This window comes from Mytilus californianus, unplaced genomic scaffold (assembly GCF_021869535.1).
Source record: "Mytilus californianus isolate M0D057914Y unplaced genomic scaffold, xbMytCali1.0.p SCAF_2, whole genome shotgun sequence".
Classification (NCBI taxonomy): domain Eukaryota; kingdom Metazoa; phylum Mollusca; class Bivalvia; order Mytilida; family Mytilidae; genus Mytilus; species Mytilus californianus.
In genome coordinates this window covers 45,067,481-45,087,906 of record NW_026262668.1, presented here as the reverse complement: position 1 = coordinate 45,087,906, position 20,426 = coordinate 45,067,481, and the positions used below count along the sequence as shown (strand labels likewise).

The following is a 20,426-nucleotide window of genomic DNA, read 5'->3' as shown; positions in this document are numbered from 1 at the left end:
CAAAAAATGTTAAAAAAAATCGTTTTAAGGGCAATAACTCCTTAAGGGGTCAATTGACTATTTTGATCATGTTGACTTATTTGTAGATCTTACTTAGCTGAACATTTATTGCCATTTATACTTTCTCTCTATCTTTTATAATATTAAAGTAAATATCTAACCAAAAACAGTAAAATTTAATAAAAATAAACTATTTCCAACAGTAACCCAACAATGGGTTGTCGAACTTGTCTGAAAATTTCATAACAGATAGATCATGACCCATTTATCACTTTTACTCCCTTTCACTTTTGCTCTAACTGCTGTAGCTTTTGTCCCCTATGTTCTATTTTTAGCCATGGCGGCCATGTTTGTTGATGGATCAAAACTTCGGATACAATTTACAAACTAAATACCCTAAGGAACATTCAGTTAAATTTGGAAGTATTTGGCCCAGTAGTTTCAGAGAAGAAGACTTTTAAAAAAGTAATAAACTTGCACGAAAAAATGTAAAAAATAAACGTTTCAAGGGCAATAACTTCTTAAGGAGTCAATTGACTATTTTGATCATCTGACTTATTTGTAGATTCTACTTAGCTGAACAATTTTGCCATTACACTTTCTCTCTATCTATTATAATATTAAAGGTAGTAACCAAAAACAGTAAAATTTCATAAAAATTAACTTTTTCGGACAGTAACCCTACAATGGGTGGTCAAATTGGTCTGAATATTTCATAGCAGATAGATTTTGACTTATCTATTTTAGCCATGGCGGCCATGTTTGTTAATGGATCAAAACTTCGGATACAATTTATAAACCAGTTACCCTAAGGAGTATTCAGTTAAAGTTTAGAAGTATTATGCCCAGTAATTTCAGATAAGAAGATGTTTAAATGTTAGCAAACATGATGAACAAATTGTGTAAAATTGTCTTTAAAGGGCAATAACTCCTTAAGGAGTCAATTGACAATTTTGGTCATTTAACGTTTTTGTAGATCTTACTTTGCTGAACATTTTTGCTATTTACAGTTTATCTTTACTTTCAATAATATTCAAGATAATAACCAAAAACTGCAAAATTTCCATAAAATTACCAATTTAGCGGCAGCAACCTAACAATGGGTTGTTCGGTTCGTCTGAAAATCTCAGGGCTGATAGATCTTGACCTATTAAATAATTTTCCCATTTTTCAGATTTGCTCTAAATACTTTAGTTTTTGAGATATAAGCCAAAAACTGCATTTGACCACTATGTTTTAGCCATGGCGGCCATGTTTGTTGATGGATCAAAACTTCGGATACAATTTATAACCTAGATACCCTAAGGAACATTCAGTTAAAGTTTGAAGTTATTTGGCTTAGTAGTTTCAGAGGAGAACATTCTTGAAATAGTTTACGACGACGACGACGACGACGACGACATCGACGACAGACGACGGACGACGACGGACGCCAAGTGATGGCATAAGCTCACATGGCCCTTTGGGCCAGGTGAGCTAAAAAGGTCAATTTCCCCTGAATTTGTTCCACACTATATCATGGCCATGTTCTTAAAGTCTTCAAACCTTTCTTGAAATTTGCAGGTCAGCTTTGTGTTTGTAACTTAAGGTTCAACAATATTATGAAGTACTAGTATTTATGTATCAACTATGCATGCCAACAGATGGGCTCAAGTTGGATATAGGGAAAGTAGTTTATCAAATTAGATTACTACGCCAATTATCTTAAAGTGATTTTATAGTATATATAGACACGGAGCTGGGCCTTCTTGTTGCAAAGGTCGATGGGATGGCCGTGTTCACGGGTTGACAGAGTCGACAGGTTGACTGGGTTGATAGGTAGACTTGGTCGACAGGTTGACAAGTTGACAGAGTCGACAAAGTGGAATGAGTCAACAATTTTAGGTTAGACTTGGTCGACAGGGTTGACTTGGTTGACCGGGTCGACAGCGTTGATAGGATTGACAAGGGTAAAGATGGTTCGACATTGTAAACCCTGTCAACCTGTTGACCTTGTCAACCTGTTGACCTTGTCAACCTGTCGACCCTGTCAACCTGTCAACCATGTTAACCTGTCGACCTTGTCAACCTATCGACCCTGTCAACCTGTCGACCCTCTTCAACCTGTAGACCCTGTCAACCTCTTTAACTTTAATGTCGTGTATCATATATAGTGCATACTGGCAAAGCCGAATCACAACCGGTTAAATGAGCAGGAACTATTTTATTTTACTCTATATCCTATTTGAAAAAAGTTTGATTAATCATCACAAAAAAGAATTTAGAAGAAAACAAAATTTATATTGGGGGTAAAGCTATCATAATGCTTCGTCTTTCCGATACAAATGTGCGTTGCTTTATATTGGCTTAAGATGTCATTCGATACCAAAACGTAAAATTTGCGATATTGTATCAAAACTGTCTGCAACAACGATGTATCGCGCTAAACATTTTCATTTCAAGAATTTAATAACAATAACGGTACCAATTTTTTGCACTAGATGAGCTTTTCGACAATGAATGTCTCTTCATTGATGCTCGAGGCCAAAATATTCGAAATCCATAGCTTATTAAAAAGATGGAGAGCTATAAACCAAAAAAAAAAAAAAAAAACAGGGTATAGCCAAAGCCGGGCAAGGATGAGGGAGATAAATTCCTTCATTTATTGCGAACCCAATGAAAGTTTTCCACAGTGCCATCTCTATCTTGACCAGGTATTTAAACTTTTGCAAGTTCACCTGTCCTATTGAATAAATACAATAGCTATTGTTCTCTGTGTAGTTTATTCTCTGGGACCTTTAAATTTCTTCTAAGAGAAATCTATCATTCATTGATTAAATCACCTGAGTAAAAAAATGATCTTATATGTAGACAAAAATACTTTTTTTTATACTCATTAACTGTGTGTGATGATGTATTTATTCAATATCAATAATATATTTTCATTCAGTTTAATATTAACATTGATTCAATCATGAAAAGTTGATTTCTGACAAAACTTTCAACATTGTTCCTTTTAAAAAAAAGATTGTTTGACATGAATAAGAACTTGAAAATAATGATGTTTCAAATTAAGATCTTCTTAAATGTATTCTATAACTAAAAAAAAAAAAAATCAAATTTCAATAGGAACATTGATAAAACTTTTGTTAGAAATTAACTTTTTATGATTGAATCAATGTTTATATTAAACTGAATGAAAATATATTATTAATATTGAATAAATACATCATAACACGCAATTAATGAGTATAAAAAAAGTATTTTTGTCTATATATAAGAATTTTTTTTTACTGGGTAATTTAATCAATGAATGATAGATTTCTCTTAGAAGAAATTTAAAGGTCCCAGAGAATAAACTACACAGAGAACAATAGCTATTGTATTTATTCAATAGGACAGGTGAACTTGCAAAAGTTTAAATACCTGGTCAAGATAGAGATGGCACTGTGGAAAACTTACATTGGGTTCGCAATAAAATAATTTCCAAAGTTTTGTAACAGGAAATTTTAATAACACAAAATCCGTATTTTCATGCCAGTACCGAAGTACTGGCTACTTGGCTGTTAATACCCTCGGGGACTAACAGTCCACCAGGGGATGCATCAATCCAGTGGTAGTAATAACATTAACGGTATTGTAACATCTGTAAAGTTTGTCTTTAGAATCTTTAATATTCAAATTCAAGCAGGTTTTAACAAATCTTTGATTTTGACCCTATGGGTGAGATACATTCATGGAAAACTTGCCCTACCTTTTTTATTGTCTAATAATGTACATATATTGGATACCAATAAAATCAACCTGTTTCTCAATACAAATGACCATGATGAACATTGATCTATATGTCCTGTCAGATGAGTTTTCAATTGGAATTAGTCTTGTTTATTTATATATTTACGATATCACTTACCTCAACCAATATTTATGAAAAAGAATTGTGAAATCCGATTTTTTTTCTAATATATAACCACGTCATTGATTGGGAGTTTAGGAGTCACCGTATCCGTATTTTTATATGAAGTAAATTATCAAACGTGGTATATCTATTCAAATACGCCTATTTATTGGCAAACATGCGTGGAATGACAGACAAGACACTGAGTTCAATAGTATTTTATGTTTTTAAGTGTAATATTTTGAACAACAGTTGCAGTAATGAAATTAAATATTAGTTAATATGTCATTCTGCAGAGTAAAGTTCTGCGTCTTAAATTATGATGAATTTGAAGTTTTATTGCTGTTCTTTATCTCAAAGTCACATTGAGGCCTTCAATACAGAGCAAAAATCTCACCTCACTGGAAGTTTAAGACGGCCCCTAGAAACGGTTTGATCGGAATTATGTGTAAAGTGCACGTGACGATCATGCCACACGCATCACTATTTCTTCTATAAATTAGGTTTCCATTTGTAAAGCAATCTAATAAAACGCAAAGATTTGGTTCTGTTTATTCTCAGTCTTGTGAATTATCAATAGTCAAATCTTTTTTTATTTTATTTTTTTTTGAAAAGGGGGATGATTGTGCTCCCTGTCAATGCGAACCGTAACCGTAACCGTATGGGAGAAATGTGTTTTTACGTACGTAAGCTGTTAAGATTGTTTTTCATTCTATAATCAATGCTTTTTTCATTTCCCTTTTTTACCTGAATGCGCTTTCGATTTCAAAATTATATCAGATCCCGCACGATTCATTGGGTTTGTGACAATTACTTTGTGTAGACACGGACTACATTTTGACCTACTAAGAGTTGTTTTCCTTTGAAGAAAAGTCTAAATTAGAATCAAGGTTGGTATTTTGACAATGGACAATTGTATAGCTTTACGTGTTCTATCAATAAAATTACATTTACTTTTCCAATTTAACTGCACCAGGTGCGTATTTCGACGATTAATGTCTCTCCAGCAATACGCGAGGCCAAAATATTTGAAAGTCTAAAATCTGATACAAACGTTGAAGAGCTTGCCGATAATAGATGTTTTGTCTATCATCTTTTTGTAGAGCATGACTAAAGTTGGAACTATAAATGGTAATATGAAATGATATGTAAGGAATATATAATACGTCATAATAATAAAAAAAAAAGAACACAGAACAGTATAAAACCTTAAATTAGACAAAACATTGTTCAACCAAAAACAACATTGATCATACAATTATAAACAAACACAGTGTAGCATTCGTCTTGAGTGACAGTACTTAAGATACATATCTGAAACATTTGTCTTAAGTATTGTTTTTGTAACAAACGAAATATGTTTTTAATTTATGAACTAATATATATACTATACTTTTTTGCACATTTTTGAATTACAAACAACTTTCAATATTTCAATCTCGGTAGAATGCCATTATACAATTGGTTCTCACGTATTATCAATATGTAAAAATACTGGGTCATATCCGGGTCTTTTCATTGTATCTATTAAAGTTATCCAAGATGGAGTCCCGTTATCGGTAACACGCGTATTTGTAGTAATCCTTGAAGTGGTGTTTTTCTCATGCTTTCCTCCTGTATACTTTATCATCAAATAAGCAATGACAGCAAGTAAAGCCCCAAGACCTGCTACTCCTATGATAGCTGCTGTGATAATTCCTCCAACTGCCGCTGATGGCAAAGTACTTTGGTCTGCAAAACACGGTTAAATATAAGTATTGAAATAATTCCATGGTTCAGTTCAGTGCTTAACTTTTTAGACCTTTCTACACTGTACAATGCCTTTAATATATCTCCAGTTGACACCATTCTGTTAACTGGATTCATTACAGGACATGGGTGACATATCACATAAGGGCTATTATTATGATTCTGTATAGTGGAAGACAAATATATATAAAAAATTTTAAAAAAATCATAAGTCGAAGAAAAACAGACAAAATTTTTTGTTAACTGTGTATTTGCATTCAGGTGTCACAGGTCAAATTTATTCGTTCATTGTGTGTTAATTTACGTTTTTTGATTTAGTTAAGCCTTCCAATTGATATTTTATAGTGTGTTTTTCTATGTTGTGATGTTATACTATTGTTTCAGAAAAGGGAGAAGGTTTGGTACCATTAAAACGTTTAATCCCGCTGCAAATGTTTGCACCTGTCCTAAGTCAGGAATCTGATTACAGTAGTTGTCGTCTGTTTATGTAGTTCATACGTGTTTCTCGTTTCTCGTTTTTATATAGATTAAACCGTTGGTTTTTCCGTTTGAATGGTTTTACACTAGTAATTTTTTGGGGCCCTTTATAGCTTGCTGTTCGGTGTGAGCCAATGCTCCGTGTTGAAGGCCGTACCTTGACCTATAATGGTTTACTTTTATAAATTGTAACTTGGATGGAGAGTTGTCTCATTGGCACTCATACCACATCTTCCTATATCTATTAACACACGAGCGAAAGAATATAAAGAAAGATAACCAAATGTCAACACAACATTGCTCATACAGCACGAGATTAAATATGGCTAGCAACATCATATTCTGAGCGCGAATTCATAAGGATATTAAGTAGTTCCTGCTCGACTTATGGCACCACTCGTGTTGCTCATGACTATTAAAAATCATTTCAAGAAGTCATATAATGTAACAAGTCGTAACCCAGGAAACGCCGACATAATTTTCACTGCTACGAATGCTACATTTTAATGGTACGCTTTTGCACAGAAATTCCGTTGCTGTCTACAAGGTCTTTTAAACATTACCTTTCAGGATCCGGAGCTTCTTTGTAAATGACAACTCTCTATAAAAAAAACTTTATTGAAATATAGTATCATTTATTTTAGTGCAGGTGCTGCCGTCAAGCCGTATTAGGTGGGAAGTTCATTTTAATTCTACACAGGCCTTCAGTGTCGATTTATAGATGGACATTAATTAAATATTAGTTATGTACATCTCTTTAACAATTCATCTTCAATATTCAAAGTGAGATAACTCCAAATTCCTGAGCTTTAATATTACAAGGCCTCACCTATCTGCATTTGCTCAGTCAACTGAAGTTTTATTTAGAATTAACAAATATATACAAGTATTAAATTCGTAACATCGAACATTATATAATTAATTAACTGTCATATATCATTATTTTTTGCGATAGTAGTTTTCATGCCACTATTTATGCAAGTTTGTGTATTATTTAACCAATAATATTAAAAGGAATTCGACACCCAAAGAAACCTTAATAAGCAAGACAACTAGATAGAAACTGACAGGTACAATGATACTTAAAAGATTGAACATACGGCAACTGTACGAAATATTGGGGATAAATGAATTTTATGAGAAATGGAGCAATCGGTGTTTTAACGGTACTTGATAGCATACCTTACGTAAACAGTTGCATTTTGTCAAAACAAAATGTACGTATCTTGTTGACACCCAAATCAGGGGAAAAAACCATAAAAAATACCAGGCTTAAATCTAGTACCCCAGATCCGCTTTCGTCTACACAAGACATATCAGTGGCGCATGAGTCAAAACAATTAGAAGGCCAAAACAATAACGAAATTGAATAGCACTAAAAACAAAACAATAAAAAAAAAATTGTGCCAATTTGGCTAATGTCATTTATATCTGGGGAAAGTATAACCTTATTGTTTCGCTCGATTTTAAAGTTTTATAAACAGTAAAATTGAAGATAATAAATTAAACGACTCGAATGTAATTTCATATAAAATGTCTACCCTTAAACGATGTTATGACGTTAATACAGACAAATAGTCCCAGAATGTTTTTAGCGTTAAAACCAGCTGACAATTTTCTGTTGTTTGGAGTATATGTAAGAAGTATATGCTGGATTAATTAACAAACAAAAAAACTAAGATCACAGGTTCAAATTAAAGAGAGCGAAGATACCAAGGGGCTAACAATCGGCAATATTTAAAAATATTGTTATAAAATTTCGTGCAGCAAATGTACAAATCCAAACCTTTCAGTAGTTCTGACGGGTATTATTAATTATTAACAAAAGTTGTGAGAAAGCAGCTTATCTTTATAGCGGTATATCAAATTTTGAAGTAAGAATTCATGAATGAACACTCTTTTGTAGCTCAATTTTTCTCTAATGCCAAACATAAATATTTCTACTAGATAAAATTGTCTTTTGAAAAATCATAGTGTATCTTGTCTCCTAGTAGTTGCAATATTACAAAAATACACTATGGGACATGCGAAGAAATGATTAAAGAAATTGTTTTTTGCTTTATCATATCTTGTTTAATTTTGGCATACGTCAAGCTTATTGCCTTGTATTCTGGTTAGTACAAACGATGCCTCTCTTATTGCAGATTCCCCCGGCTCTGTGACATCTTTAAAATAAGCTTATTTACTTTTATGACATCAAAGACAAATTGTGTCTTAAAGGCGTCACAATAACGTTCATTTTCGGAAAGTCTTTCTTTTGGAGCTTAAGGAATTTGATTAATTACGACATTCATACATTTATCGGTGAATTTACAGGGCCAAGTAAGCCCTGAAATGTACCTTTTCCTTTAAATATAATGGAATTTTATGCGGCTGTCATACAAGTGAGAGGTTTAGCTAGCTTTAAAATCAGGTTTAATCCACCATTTTTTACATAATAAAATGCCTGTACCAAGTCAGGAACATGACAGTTGTTTTCCATTCGTTTGATGTGTTTCAGTTTTTGATTTTGCCAATTGTTAAGGGACTTTCCGTTTTGAATTTTCCTTGGAATTCGGTATTCTTGTTGTTTTATTTTTTAAAATCAAAAGCTAGGATTTTTACTCAGGTTTTGTTTTGATCTCGATTGGTAAACTAAACCACTGTTAACTGCTGTTGCCTCTTATCTATTGTCAATTTTCTTTCCTTAATAGTGTTCCGTTGCATCATTTTTGGAGTTTATTAGTAATGTATGTTTTTGCAATGACATTTCAGATTTCCATGAACGTAATATTTTAATTACTAAATATCTTTTACATCAGGAATATGATCTCATGAATTGGTCAGATCTATTCATAAATTATATCTCAAATATACAGATTAATTTAGAGGTATGATTGTATATGCAAGGATTGAACAAATTAAAGTTGTTTTCACTCCCACAGTTTACGCGTATACTACTTATAATGCTAACAAATGTAAGAAATGTTCTTTAAATTTTCTTTTGGCTTAATACATTTTCTAATAATAAATACTAATTATACTATTGTTATTCGAACATTGTTTTTAAGAGTTAAACATCAATTCAGTATTTTCGGGATGAACATAAATTCATTGATATGGTCATAATTATAATTTAACTGTTGACAAAACTTTGAATTTTTCGAAACTCTCAGGATTTTCTACCCCAGGACTAGATTATCTTAGCTGTATTTGGCAAAACCAAAACCTTTTGGAATTTTAGGTTCTCAATGCTCTTCAACTTTGTACTTTATTTTGCCTTTTTAACTTCATTGATTTGAGTGTAACTGATCAGTTTTATGTAGACGGATCGCGCGCATGGCGTACAAAATTTTAATCTATGATGAGTTTATCAGTAAAAATATATCATACAAGGCTTTCACCTTTTTTTTTTTTTTTTGCCTTGTATTTCTATAAAACTAATTCTCGTCACTAGATATTTGTCTCCTTTTTTATTTCTTTTATCTCTTCTTTATAGTGTCACTGTGTGAAAATTTCCTAAAGTTCAGCCAATAATATTAGAATGAGACGGCATGATTTATCATCATCAGGTTAAGTATTTTGAGCTTTTTTCAGTGAATGTGGACATCCTTTATTATTTTTCACCTTGTACTTTTGGTCTGTGTTTTGTAATATAGTTAGACCTATGGTGGCCCTGAGCTGTTTTCTGCTCTTTAGTCGGGTTGTTGTCTCTTTGACACACTCCCCGTTTCCATTCTCACTTTGAGATGAAGAACAGCAATAAAAGCGCTGTTCCTTTGCTTTCTGTGTGTTTTTTTTGCTGTGCATGTATTGTTTTTGTGTCATGGATGGATACTCCATATCCTTGTTTTTCTATTCAATTTTATTAAGTACTTTTTCTGTTATAATTTTAATTGTATGCTCATGTACCTGTAATGGCATCTAAAGTGGCTATATTTCTTTATTTTTTAATGTTTGTTTTGTCATTTCGAAATGATTGTGCTAATTGCAGATCTTTGATGGTATCTGTTAAATATAATACTCTGATCTATTTATAGCTTGAAGTAAAGTACATTGTATACGGCTTTATTCACATGTCTTTCATGAAAGGTCATATATATATTGACCTTTAGATCTTTTTAGTTTTCTGTGTCTTTTTTCTTACATCTAGTGTAACTAAATTGATTTGTTCAATGTTAAATTACTCAATGCAAAACGGAACATAAAACCTGTTGCTTATGTTTTTTGTGGATGGAAAATAATAAAACATAACTTAAATAAAATCTTACTTTCCACCTCTGGTTTAGCTGTACTTGTAGTTAACTGCTCTTTATCTTCAGTTGTTGTTTCCAACGCTATTGTGGAAGATATGAACGCAGTTTCAGCAGTCAAACTATCGATTGTTGTTGGAGACTTCATCGATGTATTTAGTCGCCACGTTGATGAATCTGTAGTGTCAGTAGTTTGAGTAAATGATGTTGTTGACAGCAAAGATGTGCTTCGTGTACGTGTTGAAGAAACTTTAATATCTGTGCTATTTGATTCTTTAAGAATTGTAGAAAATAACGATGAACTTGAATCTTTTGTTGTTGTTGATTGATCGGTAGTTTCGATTGTAGGTAGAAGCTCAGTTATTGTTGAAAATAGTAAAGATGTATTTGCTAATTTGGTTGATGAATCGACAGTGACAATAATTTGTGATGAGGTTGTTATAGACAGTGATGATGTGCTTGCTGATTGCGTCGATGGGATATCAGTGTTCGTTGTTTGTGTTTCGGTTATTTTTGTTGACGGCAACGACGAGTTGAAAGTTTGTGTCGATGATACAGAATAATCCGCTGCTTGCGTCGACAGAATATAAGTGTCCGTTGTTTGTGGTTCAGTTATTTTTGTTGACGACAACGATGAATTGAATGTTTGTGTCGATGATAAAGGAGAATCAGATGACGTTTCATGGCCAGTAATTGTTGTAAACAACAACGATGTACTTACTGGTTGCGTTGATGTTTTTTGCTCTTCGATATTTTCTGTGGTTTTGGGGTCTTTCATTAACATCATGTACGAGAGCACAAATCCCCTCTTATTTTGTTCAAAGTCACTTATAAATTTGATTGAAACAGAGTCATTATATGCGTATAATGATGCATCATGCCATTCCTCGTCTGCACAAAGTTTGCCAGAATCTAAAATGAGTCAAATTTGCCAATGAGGAAATCAATATAAGTTTGAGAGATCAAGACCAAAACGGATAAACTTATTCATTTGGATATAATATTTTCATAAAGGACATTACATGTTTTATTATGTCAACATTATCTAATTGTAATATTTTGATATCATCGCCAAAAAAAAAGTTAACATATTTGTAAATGTTAGACCTTCTATTGTTTTCAAACTAGAAAGTTTACTTTGCTCCTGGAAATGTTTTCCTCATGAAAAATTAACGAAACTTTGCAGGTGTGCTCTTTATAGTAATGCCTTTGATTTCCATGCTTTGATTGAATCCCAAATGGATAAAATAGAGAATTTAAAGGCAATTGATCTTTTCGATCTCTTTTCCATATGTGGTAGTGGTCTGGACCTGTTTAAAGGCATATCAAAAAGTGACAACTGGTTATCATTCACAATCATAAACAGACCAGAAATATCAATATCAGGTACTATGATACTATTCACTATCAAAATCGATTCGTGGTAAGAGTATAAGAGTGAAAAATTGTTTTTCTTTATAATATACATGCATTTAAAAAAAGCTTTAAAGGTGAGTTAGTGTCAAGATTTATCAAATAAATATAAGAGAAGTAAAGGATTTCCATAATAAATTTCCATTATTTTCTTAAAGGGACAATTATCTAAAATATAAGAAACATCAAACCAACACGCGCCGATCTCAATACATCTCAATGCCTGAAATATTATGTCGATGCTGTTATGCAAAAATTAAATATATATATATAAAGTATATTACCACCAATTTGAAGAGAATCATAACAAGAATCAGGACTGTTTTTTTCAATATCCATATACACCACGGATATAACTATAACTGAATTGTCTGTAGAAGATATATTCCATGAGCATTCTGTATTCCTGAAAAAAAAGACTTAAAGTTATACTTTAAAAATACACTATAATTTATCTCTATACTTCGAGTATAATTTATGATTTTACGGTGAGACACTAGCATTTAATTGACGTATATTATATTTCTCCCGACAAATGTGCTTACCGTACTAATATGGAAATATCATAAAAAAAAGCTTAATTACTGCTATTTTTGCTTGTCGGTTCCCTGTGTAATTGCATTGCTATTCGTTTCCACTCGGCAAATTCCGGAAAATGCACTTAAGATTACGTTTTTCAATGAAAACACGCAACACAGGAGTATGGGAAACATAATACAATATATTATGAAAAATTAAAAACAATTAATATAGAGTTATTGAATTGAAAAAAGTATAGAACAAATATTGTTTACCATTTACTTTACGAAAACAGGAGCCAAGGTTGAAGACAAGCGCACTCATAGTGCACTGTGAAGTCAACAGAGGCTAATATTTATTAAATACTTCACACATCATTATTTTTTACTATTATACTGTCCGTCAATATATAACAAAATCAATATCAAAATTATATCAAAATTATCTCAAAATATCCATTATTTGATATCTAGCATGAGACGGTAGAAAAAAACTAGAATTTTTATTCAATTGTGTTGTACTTCGGATTGAATTATAATTCCTTCAATAAAGCGCTCTAGTGATGCAGACAAAATTGTCATTAGCTCCGCGTTGACAATATGCTCTTTGAAAATGACACAAAGTCCAAACTATTTTTTTTTAATTAAGTTATATTTAAAATAATTTTTTAATACATTGTTTATCAGAAAAAAGTATGAATTGTTATTGATATATAACTAGGCTAATTCATATTCAGAAATTGCAATTATATTAAATGTGAAGATGTTTTAAAGATGCGTCTTAAAAGGATAGGGGCGTAGCTAGTTGAAAATGATGTGCAAGCTAATGAAAATTTTTTTGGACCATTTTATGCAGAAAAAATTTTGTTTTCGGTTTTCGGTCAAAGGAGGGTTATTAACATAAACGGTACCAATTTTTCTGCACCAGATGCGCATTTCGACAATCAATGTCTCTTCTGTGATGCTCGAGGCCAAAAACATTTGAAAATCCATAGCTTATTAAAAATATGAGGAGCTATCAACCAAAAAGGACCACAAAGTATAGCCTAAGCTGAGCAAGGAATCAGAGTTTTGCACGAGGGAGATACATTCCTTAATTTTGAATAATTTCCAAAATTTTGTAACAGCAAGGTTCTTTATCATGTGGTCTATGAACGCAAAATATATTATTTTTTCTCAGCATGCCGGTGTGCACGCAACTGCTTGTTGGCGTATAGGGAGCTACGCGCCTGGTTCAAGACTCGTATGGATTTGGCAAAACTGAAATGGTACATCCTTGTGTCATAGAAGCGAGACTTAAGGGACAATAAATATCATAAATATGATTCCTGCAATTACATGATAAATGTAGAAGAATTATAACAAAACTTACTCGAGGTAGTTAATTGGAAAATTTGGACTAGTAATAAACTTTGGTGTAGATTCAGCTTCCTGGAAACTTGTATTTGAACATGCTGTTCCTGCTAAAAAATATTCAAAAATATTTTACAACTGAATATATATTTTCACAATGATTTCTTTTAAAATAAACTGTTCCCATTAGATTACGCCCTTATCGCCACAAATTTGAATATTGTAGTACATAATTATAAATTAATAAATTGTGGAAGGTGTATGTAACCCTTTTAAACACATGCATTTTAGACAAATAAGTTACAGGAGTGATGTCGATACACACAGTCACATCAAAGAAAACTTTGAAGAACGGTTTTTAAATGTAAAAAAAAAACGAAAATTGGGATAAATTCTACAATTCTAAAATATGTCAACATCATATTGGAAAATAATATAACGGTCATTGAACTCGCATTCTGATTGTATTGAAAGCACAAAAAAAGTAATGCGTCAAATCAAACCATACTATTTTTCATGTATATTACTTTCTACAAATAAAATATGTTGGACTCAAAATTCATAAACAGAAAAAATTCCATTAGAAGTATTAATTTTGGTGATCAACCTATGTACTATATTGTCTCAAATGTATGTCCTTTAATAACTCAAATCCATGGCCATTTTTGTCACAAATCTATGTCCTTTATCGAAATGTGGTGACGAAAGACATAGCAAGACGTAATCAAGTAAAACAATATGTGTAGTTTCATTCTTTAAAGGCACATTAATAAACTGAGTAACATGTATGCTCGTTATGCCAATAATTTGCACACAGAATTATGTTGTGGTTGTTGAATGTTGATGTCATGGTACACAATGGATTTTAAAAAATACATAGATTCTTAACCGAAATAGTTTCACCAGAAAAAAACCTTATTAATAAGATAGTGGCACAAAATGTCGTTGTTAAACCGGCAATAAATTATACCCTAAACATTTTTATGTGGTACTTATACATGGAAAAATTGAACAAATAGGTGTATGTGTTTACAGATTACCATACAGAATAGGTTCAATTCATTGTTGAAGGTCATACATGTATCTTTAGTTGCTTGTATACAGATATCATTTTGTCTCAGGTTGTTTATTAACTTATATTTCGTATTTGTTACCAAGACGTAATGAGTAAACGGAAGTAACGATAATTATTACAGAACAATTAAACACGGGATCAAGAAAAGCAAACAATTTGAAATGTTGTAGTTTTACAATAAAATGTAAATCATACAATAAGTACACACGCATGTAAAATTTTGAAGCACACACATGGAGAACACATCCCAACTTAACCTTGAATTATGGGAAATGACTTAATAAAACAAAAATCCTATAAGGCCGTACTTATTAGACTGGCATAAATTTGCGCATGGCGAAACAAACTGGAAAAAGATTTAAGAAAAGAACACAGATTTGAGGCCGTATCTTTTAAACGAACATAGATTTGCGAATGACGTCACGATTGAAACAAATTTGAAAATAGGACACAGATTTGAGCCGTATCTTTTTTAACGGACATAGATTAGCGATTGACGTCACGATGGGGCACAGATTTGAGAAACGGACACAAATTTGAGGCCGTACACAGATCTGAGGTTTACATATATGCATCATGGAACATTAAAACATTCGCAATCAGATAGGACTGCATGCGTATATCGTCATAATTTTCCAGATCTACATTTGCATTTCAAGAAGATACGTGCAAAATTGTTCAGCACTCAAAAGAAACGATATGATACAATGTCAACGGATGGTGGTTTAGCGAACTTTACATAGAAAGTGATGGAACGAACTGTGGAAAATGTATAAAATTTCAAAAGTCCTGGGACAGAATATGCCTACAATTAAACTATTGAAAATATGAAAAGTCTATAAATAAAGTTATAGATAGTACCCGCTGATAGTCATTACAAAACACATGTCATGCAATATATCTCAAACAAGCAACATCATAAAAGAGACTAATCATACAACTATATAAATATATACAAAAAATGATTGATAAACATTTAAAAAATAAGATAGAAGCATAAAACCTTACTGATAAACTATTGCCTATTTCGGTTACTTCAAAAGATGACCTGTGTTGCGTTTATGAAATGTCTGTTTTCGCGGAACATGCGTTTCTGTAAAGGGTATATTTTTTCATATGATAAATCTGTGAAAAAAAAACTTTTTTGTATCTATTACTGCCTATGTCATTATTTTGCCACACATAATAACAAGTCCATTTAAATATCAAATATTACAATTACAGAGAAAATATCTTACACATATCAGAAGATTCAATGATATTTAATGTAAAGCCTTTTCCATTATTTGTTGGGTCATCATCTGAGGTGAACTGTACGTATAACCCCGCCACGCTAGCTGTCCCTCGACGAGTTTGATCTGGAGAATCGTTATTGGTGGTATCAATCAAGACTCCTCCTGTGTCATCTAAACCTGAATAAAAAATGAAACGAGTTTAGTTGGCATATTCCTCATTTCCTTTCAAAATGCTTTACTTGTATCATAGAAATAGTCCAGACATTATATTAGAAATAAAATAAATACGAGGAAAGGCATGGACGAAGTAATGAATATGTCAAAATAATGAACTAGATACTTGACAAAAATAACACGATGATGACGTATTGATTCATTTCTATCGAAGGAAGACAATTCGAAAGGTTTAAAAGAGTCGTCTCCCATTACAACTGCAATATAGGTTATCACATATTTTTATTTTTGCGTATGTAAATCATTGTTGCGTTGCTTCCCTGGAATTCTCTAGTAATGATATATACTTCTATAATAATGTCACAACGAAGAACTCGTTATATATGTAGTGTTTAGGCAACATGGCCGATTTCACTGTAATAAATTCATGTGCAATACGCAGCAGTGGAATCCTGAGGTTATGGGAAAGTTGAAATTGAAAGAAAGTAAGATATCAAATATTTCGGATCAAAATTTTTCGGACTTTTATTTAATTTGTGAGTTATCAGTAATCGGCAAGTTTATTTTATTTTATTTTATTATTCTCGTTTGCATTGTTTTACATTTGTCATTTCGGGGCCTTTTATAGCTGACTATGCGGTAAGGGTTTTAATCATTGTTAAAGGCCGTACGATGACCTAAAGTTGTTAATTTCTGTGTCTTTTGGTCTCTTGTGGAGAGTTGTCTCATTGGAAATCATACCACATGTTCTTATTTTTATATTTATTGACGAATTATCATTTTAAACTTTAACAGCAACCAAAAAAAAAAACCATAGGACTAAAACGATATATTTGTAATTCTGATTGTATTTCAGAATAAAATTGAAGACCAGCGCGCATGTTCTACGTTTTACAAAATGGAAACTTCCGAAGAATATGTTCTGCAAAGGATATGCAGAATAGTAACCAGGGATAATTCCTAATTTAAACTTAACGTTTTTGTTTTCATTAAAATATCTAATTAAAAATATATGGTATATAAAGTTGTTTGGTCATATGCTTTTCAAAAACATAACCGAATTGTTAGAAATGTTTGCATATGTTAAAATGTTAATTGAAGCTTTTATAAACATGATATATATATCATATTCAAATATTGTTAATAAACAAGAGAACAAGGCATTTATATTTTATATCAATGAAAATTTAAAATGTCTCATTAGAAAACAAAGATGTGAATTGAAAATCATAAGTAAACTCATCATAGATACCAGGATTGAATTGTGTACCCCAGACGCGCGTTTCGTCTAAAAAATAGAAATCAGTAACGCTCGATTAAAAAAAACTTAAAAAGGCCAAACAAAGTACAAAGAGCATTGAGGACCCCAAATTCCTAAAAGTTTTGCCAAATACAGCTAAGGTAATTTATTCCTGGGGTAGAAAATCCTTAGTATTTAGAAAAATTCAAAGTTTTGTAAACAGTTAGTTTATAATTATGACCATATCAATGATAATTCATGTCAACACATCAAGTCGAAGACATTGGCCAAAATATGATGAAATTCTGGCATTTACTCTCTTGTTTTTTTTTAAAGAATCATTTCTTTTATTTTTATTCAGAAAACAAAAAGAAAAGAGGTTAAGGGCATCTGATACAGTTTTAATGCCACGTTGAATTTTTGAGGAAAAAAATGCATAAAGCTATTTCTCACAATTTTGGTTTCCTGGACAATTCTATCCTTTGGACAGACATACCCAACTGTCTAGTTGCAAAAGGTATACACAAGCGGATTTTTGTAAAATAAAAATTGGATTATCTTCTTAACATAAATATGTATAACAATTCTTTGAATATAATTCATTTTTATTAAATTTTCATGATTTTAGAAAAAAAAACGGTATATTTGCTGTATATTTATCTAATTGAAAAAAATCCATCGGTGATATATTCATAAAAAATGATACAAATAATGTTCATTCATAATCAAGCCAAATGTAATTTTTAAAAAGAGGGGTCCATGTGTTCGTTTTCAAGCTTATGATTAAAATCAGTAAAAAAATGCATCTTGTTCCCGATATGTTTGAGTTTGACGTCGCGAGAAAATAACATTTTACGATAGCAACGTCATCATCTCCCCTGTAACTGTATCGTATGCCCTTAAGCGTTTGATGTGCACCACCTAATTATTTGGACAAATAAATTTAGAACAATTCAATTCTTAAATAACGATGCGTGATGTATGAGTTTTAAAAGTGATTTGCCCTGAATTGAATAAGATTGTTATATTTAATAAAGATGATAAAACTTGGACGCGTAACATTCATTCATCATTCAGTTTAAAGTTTTATTATGGTGTTTCAATGATACCTGTAGAGCCTACAATATATTTCCGATAATAGTCGGAATAGTACTTTGTACACAACGAAAATTTTATAGTACAATTTAAAAACCTCGAAATAAAATTAATTTTGTTTTCTTCAATGTAGAATAAGAGGTCTCGCCCGCAAATTCTTTGATTATGTTACATTACCTTTGAAAATCTTCAAAATATCCATAGTGTTTACCATTGTTTTAAGCTGAACCCTATAAAGAAGGCTGCTTGTATTTAAAGAAGTTATAACTCTCCAGGAGCAGTTAAGATTTCTGTAATAAAATAAAAAAGATCAAAGAAAAGAGAATGCATGATGGAGATCATACATCTAAATTCACAATTTTTAATAAAGGAATCTTGTTTTTCCTCTGATATTTTGTAACCCTTAGGTTTTCCCCCTATTTAATTTAAAAAAAGCATTGGAACAATCTGGGTAAATAAAAGATACCGTGTCCGCGCTTCGCCTACACGAATCTGCACATGATCCGTTCTACTTTTGAATAATAAATCGAGATACTAGTATTTTGACATAATGGATCATTATTTAATTTCTTTCAGTAAAGTAGTAAAAATTCAGCAGAAATCTAAAAGCTAAGTGTGGGCACAAGATCGTTATTACAATCGATCAAATCTTGCAACTTTCAAATAATTTCATAAGTGTAATTTCAAAAATCCTCTAAAACTACAACTACGAAATTTTTTGAAACTATAAGGAATATTTATTTAAAGACCTTCTACAGACCATCATAATTTAACATTGATTAGCTGGTGACAAAGATGGCGACACTGACGACACATAGTTCCCATCTAAACAATATGGAAAAATCCTTTTTTCTTCTAATTCTCTGAAGCATCGAATTGCTTTTATTCTAGTGCCACTGATGATGTTATGTACTAAACTCGCGCCTGGCGTATTTAATTATAAATTAGAGACAACAGTAAAGTTTACCGATGTTTTAATCTCATATATCCTTTAAGTTGATACAAATCAAGGTAAAAATAAAAACTTAAAGCATTGCATGAATCTTCAAAAGGAGCCATACCAGGTGCATCGACAGGGTAAGTGTCTCTTGCTTACATGCAACACCCGCCAAGCAAGTACAGATTCAGTCCAAATGTCACAGATTGGAATGGAACACAATCGGTAAAATTACAAATCAGACGACTATTCTAGTATCTTAAACCATGTGAGTTGAGACATAGACATATCGTATTGGTCAACCAATTCGTGACGGTGACGATCAAACTTATGTAGTATCCATTCCAGTTGTCTTTCTTCATAACCCTGTTTCAGCATTTATTATAATCATTAGCCTGTTTTTATGAGTTCTTAGAAATGCATAGATTATTGCATTAAAATGCAGAAGATAAAGCAAGTAATAGAATGGGTTTCCCCTTATACGTACTGTGAATAATTTCCAGATTGAAAATTTGGAGATTCGATATATATTGTGGTAAACAACTGTAACTCTACGACTAATGTTGCACCTGAACACTGGCTGTAAACTAAAAAACATTGTACATGAAACATGTAAATGAATCCAAAAAGTGACAAAGATTTACCGAAAACGCGAAAAATTGACTTTAATTTTCTAAAAAAAATATTTTTAAATAACAATAGTTTACCAATGTTCAAAAACATTAAATCTATTTTGGAATATGCCAACCAAGGGAAGAAAAACACCTACGTGAAATAACACAGCTTCAAATGGAGATGTGATAACGTACATACGGATAAAAAAAATTCTAGATTATCCTGCAAAATAAAGACCCCGAACTTTAAAAGTACATGGATACCGGTGTTTACCTCTTGTAAATGACGTCATAAAGGCGCGCATAATTGATAAACATTTTCGAAGAAGGACACAGCTAAAAAATACCTAATTACACAGTGAACAATACTTTGAAAGTAATTACAAAACAAGCTCGAACGTTGCATTTATGTCTAGGTCATTGAATAGTTTGATAAC

The 20,426-nt window shown here is 31.8% G+C and overlaps 1 protein-coding gene across 3 annotated transcripts in view; it reads right to left on the bottom strand.

Annotated features, from left to right (window-relative positions):
- Nucleotides 1-5,074: 5,074 nt before the first annotated feature.
- The window catches only part of LOC127727984 (dentin sialophosphoprotein-like), a 33,351-nt gene continuing 17,999 nt past the window's right edge, over nt 5,075-20,426 (bottom strand). Inside the window, exons 3-10 of one of the 3 annotated variants that reach the window (XM_052235132.1) lie at nt 19,863-19,962; nt 18,616-18,728; nt 15,933-16,106; nt 13,639-13,729; nt 12,033-12,154; nt 10,354-11,247; nt 6,667-6,704; nt 5,489-5,608 (exon numbers count right to left, since the gene is read on the bottom strand). In XM_052235132.1, coding sequence (XP_052091092.1) covers nt 6,670-6,704; nt 10,354-11,247; nt 12,033-12,154; nt 13,639-13,729; nt 15,933-16,106; nt 18,616-18,728; nt 19,863-19,962 — 1,529 coding nt within the window. In that variant the 3' untranslated portion in view covers nt 5,489-5,608; nt 6,667-6,669. Of the gene's footprint in view, nt 6,705-10,353; nt 11,248-12,032; nt 12,155-13,638; nt 13,730-15,932; nt 16,107-18,615; nt 18,729-19,862; nt 19,963-20,426 lie in introns of all 3 variants that reach the window. The other 2 variants (XM_052235130.1, XM_052235131.1) reach the window with 2 other exon arrangements.